Source organism: Athene cunicularia (genome assembly GCF_003259725.1).
Source record: "Athene cunicularia isolate RWA chromosome 3 unlocalized genomic scaffold, athCun1 chr3_part1, whole genome shotgun sequence".
Lineage (NCBI taxonomy): Eukaryota > Metazoa > Chordata > Aves > Strigiformes > Strigidae > Athene > Athene cunicularia.
The window spans coordinates 9,746,820-9,755,414 of NW_020799097.1; the positions used below are offsets into that span (position 1 = coordinate 9,746,820).

Sequence of the window (8,595 nt, forward strand, 5' to 3'; positions counted from 1 at the left end):
AGAGATGGCATCCTGTGTACATGAAAGCATGTGGAGACAGCATGAGCTCTAGCAGTATGAAGATGATGGAACATTGAAACCATGGGAGTGATGAAGCAAAAAGGTGCACAGATTTTCAAGTTGGAGTTCTCAGAAAACATGGTTCACTGAACCACTTATGTCATGACCACTGGAATATGATATTTTGGCAGGGCTGGCAATACTGGAACATTATAACCCGAACTAAAAAGATGAAAAAAACATCATTGGTTCAATGGAAGTTACTAGAAGAGCAGCGTGTAATTTTGCTACAGGAAATCCCTGGACTGTCATTGTGAAAGTAAATGGGTTATTTCTTAGTCTTACCTTTTTCACAGATGCACAGAACATCTGTACCAGAAACGTGTTACTAGTACTACAAGAGACAGTAGATCAGTCTTCCAATGGTAAGCTTAGAAGGGAGCATTTGAATGGAAATTATGGATAAATAAGAAATCAGAAGAAACCAAAAAAAACATGAAGTTTAGAAATACATGGAGCATTTCACCGTGTCACCTTGTTGATGAGAGAGAAATCAAGTAGAGGTTTGTAATCTTTGTCTTTGTAAGAATCTCTCAGCATATTTCAGAACTGAATTTAGAGATCCCAACCTACCATGGTTCAAAAGTACATTTCTTTGCCTAGCGACAAAACAAAATGAAGAAACTAGGGAGGTTTAATATTTGAAAAGTGAGTGTGAATAAAAGGTTCAACAGAATCAGTACATTTTCTTGTTAGTGCAAAAAGAAGACAGACCCTTTGCCCAGAAATATACTCAAAAGAACTAAATAAATATGTAAAAAGGAAACACTTTCCACTACCTACAAGGAGAGAAACTCTGGAGGAGATAGCTTATGCCAAATATTTTTCTACTCTTGATGCCTCAGCAGGCTTCTGGCAGTGGTTCTTAGACAAACAGAGTGTATGTTTATGCACCTCCAACACCTCCTTTGGGAGACACAGTTTCCTCCTGTTGCCACTGGGCTATAGTTAACGCCATAGGTGTTTCTCCAGAAAATACAACCATTTTTCTCTGATGAGGGACATGCTAAGACCTAAACAGATGACACTGTGATCTGGGAAACACAGTAGAAGACTAAGACCAATGTTTCCAAGGAGGTCCCAAAGAACCAGAAGTGCTGGACCTTGACCTGAATGAGTAATAACAGGAAAAAAAAAAAAAAAAAGGGGGAAAAAAAAAAAAAAAAAAAAGGGGGGGAAAAAAAAAAAAAAAAAGGTGAACACCATGTAGCGGGTATATTTCTTAGAAAGGAAAAGAAGAAAGAAGGAAGAAAAAGGGGAGAAAGGAAGATGAAGGAAGGGAAGGAGAAAGAAAAAGAGAAGTGAGAGAGGAATGGAAGAGAAGCTACACAAGGATTTTTTAGAATATAAACATTTTAGTACCAAGTATAATTGCTTCCATAAACTAACTGTATTTTTGTCTTGCAAGTCAAAAAAGAGTGAAAATGAGATGCAAAACTTAATAAAGAATCTAGGTGAGTTAGTTGAAGAGGACCTTATCCTAAAACAATGTAACAACAAGAACAATATAAAATTTCTGGTGGATGTGTCCAGTGAAGGTGTTACCACATTCCTCTCTTAACATTACTGTCAAAACATTTGACCAGTCTCCAGTGACAGAAAAAGGAAATTTCAGTTTCATCAAGCAGAATAAAAGACCATGGTCTACAATATATAAAGTAACATGTAATATATAACATAATACAGTATATGCATAATATAATATATGCATAATAATATAGATAATAACTATGGAATATACAATTAAAGGTTAATGGATTTTCTGTATTTTTATTAGTATTAGCAAAGCCATTGTTGGCATTGCCAAAACAAGCACATCAAAACCTGTTCCTCACTGGAAAAGACAAGTGTAGGAAGGAATGGATTCTGTTTCAGATGAGTGATTTGATGGAGCTTTCTCTGTGCAACTGTGGAAAAAATTGTAGTGAAGTCTGAAAACAAAATTTGATAAATTGTTCTTTCTAGAATCGTATCTAGACTCTGAATATGAAGCGAACTCTTACAACTAAGACTTTACAAAAAATTAAGTGTTAATGCACAGTATGGCTGTGAAATGAATTTGAAAACCAAATCCTATCAGTTTAAGAGACTCAGCTGAAGTTTGAATGTTAGATGGGTTTTCTGTTTAATGGTATTCATAAGACAACCTCTATACAACAGAAGAAATGTTACAAAGATGCACACATTTATACTGAAAAGAAAGGAATCAGTGAATGTACCTCCACAGTACTGCGGAGGCCATCGAGACGTGCCATATAAATACAGGACACCATAGCACGTGTTATGGAACAGGAGCTAATAGAAATGCTTTCCCTTGCTAACTCCCAGCTATATGTTGGCATTATTTTACTGTGCTCAGTTTCCTTAGCTTTTCTATATTCTACACGTGACTGTGACCATCAAATCCATTTCCACTGCAAGTGATGTACTCATGTATGTTGTCCCATGCCTTACAAGTGAGAGCTTAAGCAGTTTGAGAGTAAGCAATGCCGCCACTCAGTCCTGAGCCCTGGTCTCTGCTACATGTATTATGCTTGCATTAAATCCACATGTAAAATGCATGCATGGCTGAAGCTAGGGCTTCATACTCACAGGTATATGTCCCAGGAGTTGTTTCACTAATTACTTGTTCCATTTTCTGTCTCTACAAACTTCATATCATGGCCACATAGTAGCCCACGTTCATCAGAAAGGCTGCTCCCTACCAGAATTGCATGTAGCCTTATACACAGCACACTTATAGATATGATCAGACCCTCTCTCATGATGGCAAACCAGGAAAATTTGCCATCTATTTCTCAAGTGCTGTAATTCCAATGGAGATGCAATTGTTCCAGTCATTTAGGGTACCGTAATGCACCCAAATACCTAACTACTTCATGTACATGTGAGGAGGCAGTATCCTGTTAATACTGCAGCTAGATTGAAGTCTGTGAAGGACAGAACACCAAATTATTATGCCTTCATCATTTGATTGGATTCCACTGTACAGGGCCCAGAACATCCTGACCTCTGATCTAGTCAGATCTGCTTTGAGTGTGGGGTTGGACGAGACGGTCCCTTCCAAACCAAGTTTATTCTATGATTCTATGATTGCTAAGACTTCCACATCATGTCAGAGATTTTCTATATCCATAATACCCATGCATAAATTACCTCTCCTTACAAAATTAATTCAGCATATCAGAAGTATTGTCATACTTCCTACATTTCATAAGACCATTGATTCAGTCTGTACACCGTATGTCTGATGAATGCATGAAGTAGTGGACTTGTGAACACCCAGTCCATGCATGTACATATGACACCTTCAGCTTATCAGTTATTCTTTACGTATATGAACAGCACTTACTATATGTTCTACAAAGAATCTGTGTGTGTTCTGTGTTTTTCATTTTTAGGCAGTACCAATGTATGAACATGAAGAACATCCTAAACCAATGGCAAAGTCTTTAGGAAAGAAAGAAGACATAACTGGCAAAATTAATGAAATGTATGACAGCTCCAGCTAGCTTATTTCATCACTATTAATAAATGCCCTGTATTATCCTTAGTAATCCATGAAACTTCATTTCAGTAATGGTTAGTCACCAGATGCTGATGACACATTTATTAGGGAATTTTCCTCTTACTAGGTTCTCCTAAGAAAAAAGGTGTGAAATGTCCAGAAATAATTACTTTCTAAATATAATTTCATCATTGTTTTTAAATCATTTTTAATATTGGCATTTATGTTTTTTGAAGGGAAAGGTGAACAAACTTAATGGTCTCTGGCAGTAGTGCTTCAACAATGCTACATTACCATGGTGAGCGCCAAGACCCAAATTGTCCCTATTTCCAAATAACGTGGACTAAAGGAAAAAAAAATCTTAAGGAAAAAGAAACATGGAACAGAGCATTCACCTCAGATGGCTTGGTCCAAATACAGCTGGAGAACTTCTATTTAGGCATTTGGTTTTTAGATCAGGACCAAATCGGTGCAGATTATAGAGATAAAATGCATATAACAAAGATTGGATCTGCTTCTAGGGTAGAAAATCAGGGAGTAAAAGTCCTTTTCCAATCTGCACCAATACCCTCTGCCTGTCTGTCATATAGTGCACAAACACTGCAAAGATGTAAGACCTGCAATACAGTCACTGGGCTTCAGAATGGTTCCATCCCCAGTCTTCATTTCCCTCCCAAGAGATGCACTCAGAGGAGAGTGGGACTTAGCCAAAAGTAATTGAGAAACACAAAGAATTAAATGAGATAGTATGAGTTAAAACAGAATGGTCTAGAAGATAAACTGTGTTCTGAGGTCAAAGCCCATAATTTCACAGAAAGAGCTGAAATAAGACCTTTATGTTGTTTAACTCCATGTGAGTATTGACTTCTTACAATGAGCTGAAAGAATGGGGATCCCTTGAGGACTGAATAGAAGAAAGTAGTGTGTGGCATTTTGTGTAACCGCCTGTGAAAAAAAAAAATGCTGTCCCTTGACGAGGTAATGCAGCAGTTTAAACCTGTCACAGTCGAGTGGTTGCACCCATGTTACCTGCATGCTTATGGTCTGAGTCACAACTTCGGTAATCTCTTTATGTCCATGAAACATCTTAATACAATCAGTCAGCCTCAGCTTCAGCCCAAATAAGCACCTGTAGGCAGTGAGGAGACACAGGCAAAATATGGAAATGGCTAACAGATCCCTGAATGCTGGGCATTCCAGAGCTCTATTCATCTGCAGTGCTAAGGTGAAAAAATAAATAGATTTTAAGTAATAGTCAAAAATCTCTTGATGTCTGAGTGTAGAAAGGGACCAAATGCTATGGGAAAAAATATGTTATTTTTGTACAGTCTCTTTGGTAGAATCATACTATGAACTAAAATCACTGTTACATATCACAAGACATATTGAGGCAGCTTTGTTTACAGAAGTAAACAAAACCTGTGTTGTTTTTTGGAAATGAAAAATAATAATCTCCTATTGGTTTATTGTATCTGTGATTGGGATAAGCCAAGGACAGAAACTGAAACCTAAGAAATGCTTTCTTCATGATTCCTCCGATACTGAGAAAGCTATGAAATAAATTTGTTCAGGAAATCTCTCTGAAATATCCTGCTCTTTTTAATGTCATCAGATAAATTCCTAGTTATAAGGAAGGTGTCTCCCTTACTGGAAGGTATGCCCCATCATACATCAGTTCTTACCGTTTGGTTGAACTGATGTTAGGAGTTATATGATCATAGAGTATCCTGGGAAATGTAACCTAACCATGAAGTCTAAGAGAGAAAGGGTATGAAGAAATAAGAGATTTTAAAGATAACTGCCATGTTGCATGGTAACATTTCAAGGGAAAAGAAATTACCGCTTAGCTAAGCCAGAATTTGATTTTTGATTCAGCAAGCTAAGAGGGAATATTTTGATTGGGGAATGTCAAAACATTTCCATTTGATCAGATATATGAAAATTAAATTTACTGAACAAAATCATAGTCAATTTTTTTACTGCTGTTAGCTTTGAAAGATATGAGTAGAGAAAGAATTAAAACTACTAGAATTTCTCATGACATAAACTCAGTCTTTTTTACCAATATACACATTCATGAAAAGTTTTTTTATTTGTTTGTATTTTAATCAGGTTTATCTGTTCATCAGTTTATCTTCTTCATTCAGATAAATTTTATCATCTTATTTTCATATTTTTGCTATTACTAGCAAATAAAGGAAATTTAATCTAAAAATAAGGAAACAAAGGAATTACACATATTTTACTTTCAACATGAACGTAACCTGATTTTCCAGAATATTGCAAGTAAATTTAAAATTATTTTTGGAAAGGTATATGACAAATTTTGGTACAATAAAGGAAAAAATCTTAAACTTTCAGTCTCCTGCCTGTGAAGGGAAGATGTTTAAATTACACAATACTCTCATTTTCTCAAGTACTCATACACTTAAGCCTCTGAACATCTATACTGAAAGCATGCTGCAGTGATCATTTCTTCCAGCTATAATTTATCCATTGTAATCATTCCTATGTAAACGTGGGAAATTTATTGGAATACATTTCTAGAGTCTGTAGCTGAGGGATTTTGCTTTTAAAACTGTTGAAGAAAAAACCCAATGAACTGGAAGAGTGACTTATCTCCAGTATACGCCGTCTTCTGCCTTCAGGGACTCCCAGCAACCAAAGCAGAGCATTGTCTGGAGCGCAGTGAGGATCTGGGGCTCTCACCTTTGGACCTTTGGCAATTTGCTCTGAGCTTTCTAAACCGTTTGCCTCAGCTGCTTGCTGCAGACTATATAAATGAAGGTCCAAGTCAGAAGGCTCATTCTCCCTCTGAGGCTGTAGGGAAGAGGTGAAGAGGGGAGGGAAGGAAAAATAGAGGAAAAGAAAGAGCAGCAAGAGGGTTCGGGGCTCATCATGGGCCCTGTGCAGCTCTTGCTGCTCTTGCTGCTGCTCAGCAGTGGTGTTCTCACACGTAAGTACTGCCGTTTATATTAGTGCTTTTTGTTGCTTTATTTATGAACCCGTTAAAACAACAATAATGCAAAAAACAACAAGACAATGGCTTATAGAATTAGAGGGTAACCATGGCAAAGATATCACCTCTTCCTTTTGTAGGACTGGGCAATCATAGGAGGATCCCACGGTAGAAGTCACAAATGTCACCTCGTGTCTTTTGGTCACTTTTGATGTATTTCGCAACTTGTAAGGACATCACATAATTTACTTTGGCCGCATTTTTTTTTCTGTAATGCTGTCCCTTTAATCCCCCATGGAGATACTGTAGCTGGGAGATACCATACAGACTTATCCCAGCTGTTGTTAACTTATTTGGGGGCATACTGGAAGATGGAGAGCAGTAAAGCAAAATGTATGCAGGAGGCAAAACTGACAAGTTTTCTGTTAAATGGACATAGTCATAAGTATTAGTAGTAAAAGTAGGCCAGAATAGGTTTTTTTCCTAAGATGAGAAAAGGCAGCCTAGATCAATATGGTGCTGCGGATTCTGAGCTGTCCTTGCTTTCCAGAAAGTGGCATTTTAGAATAGGACACTGGAGTGTTACCTAAGATTTCAGGAACCTTAATGAGGAAAGTGAGTCTGGGGCCAATTATGGAGGTCTGGTTTTATATGTAGATCAAATTCAACATAAATGCAACTTTGTTGAATTAATATTCAGTTGTTGATGGATGTTACACAATTTTAAAGAACGCAGTTGTTTCTAATGGTTATTAATAATTTTATTACTGTTACTATTGTAATAGTAATACTAGTATTACTGTTGCTGTTACTGTAACCAATGTTACACTATATTTCTATAGTGGTCACCCTTAGAATTCCCAGAATGAAAACTTGGAAAATGTGCAGAGAATATTGTTAAAAGTGCTGGCATTCATGTGTGATCTCCCAAAGAATGACATAACATTGAATGAACACAGCAAATTTACTAGATTTTATTTATTTTATTTTATTTTATTTTATTTTATTTTATTTTATTTTATTTTATTTTATTTTATTTTATTTTATTTTATTTTATTTTATTTTATTTTATTTGAATATTTTATTTTATTTTATTTATTTTATTTTAGTAAAAGCTAAAATATTTTAGGCCTTGAGGGTTTTGTGATTTTTTTTGTTTTGTTTTTTTTCCTTGGGAGTAATAAAAATTGAAATGCAACAGAAAAATAGTTCCCTACAAAACGTTTATTATAAAAGATTCACTCTGTGTATTTATTAAGGTGCACTTATACAGGACAATGTTAATCTATGTGAATCTATCCCATCCCAGGATATGGGGAAGAGATCAGTTTCCTCATCCTTGTTGCAGCATAAACATTTGATTGTTTTATTGGCTGATAAGCTTAGAAAGAACAGTCAGGAATCAACCAGCTCTATCAAATTTTTCAGTGAAGCGGAGTTTAACTTTAGTGTCATTAGAATAGCTCCAAACCCCTTAATTTTCTCCTGGTTTAGGGAAAACTTAGTGGCAAGTAGAACAAAATTAAGCTATGGGCCAAGGACCTTGGACTATTTTTTTTTTTCCCTTGTGTGTTTTTATCCCCAAGGGAAGAGCTGTTGTCCATAAAATCAGTGGCTAAGACAAGTGGTTTGTAGCCAAGGACAATGCAGGAAGACACTCTTCAGTCTATCACTCCACAACATCTTTTAACACTTTCTCTGTGGTATGAGAAGATTTTATATAGAGAAATAAAGGTTTTGATTTACTGTAAAGACAGATGGTAAAAGACAGTAAAAATTCATTCTACCCATGAAACCCTTGAGGATGTATCTCCATGGCTTACCTTGGAGCAAATACACCAGTTTTTACACCCCATTGTCTGCCCCATGTTTTTTTGAGGGTCCCAGCCCTGCTGCAAGGATCATTCACCTCCCCATGAAGCCACTTTCCAAGAACTGCAGTGATGCTTCAGAAGGCAAACTCGGGCTGATTTTGACAGTAGCAAAGTTTTGAGAAAGGGAAGATGAGGGTGGGAAGCACTGAGAACTGCTAATCAGGACTGTGAGATTTACCAAAACCACCCAGGAT

At 36.5% G+C, this 8,595-nt stretch overlaps 1 protein-coding gene across 1 annotated transcript in view; it reads left to right on the forward strand.

Moving 5' to 3' along the window:
* The first annotated feature begins 6,409 nt into the window (after positions 1-6,409).
* Positions 6,410-8,595, forward strand: part of APOB (apolipoprotein B) — a 38,416-nt gene continuing 36,230 nt past the window's right edge. The window contains exon 1 of the mRNA XM_026845901.1: positions 6,410-6,524. Coding sequence (XP_026701702.1) covers positions 6,467-6,524 — 58 coding nt within the window. The 5' untranslated portion in view covers positions 6,410-6,466. The remainder of the gene's footprint in view (positions 6,525-8,595) is intronic.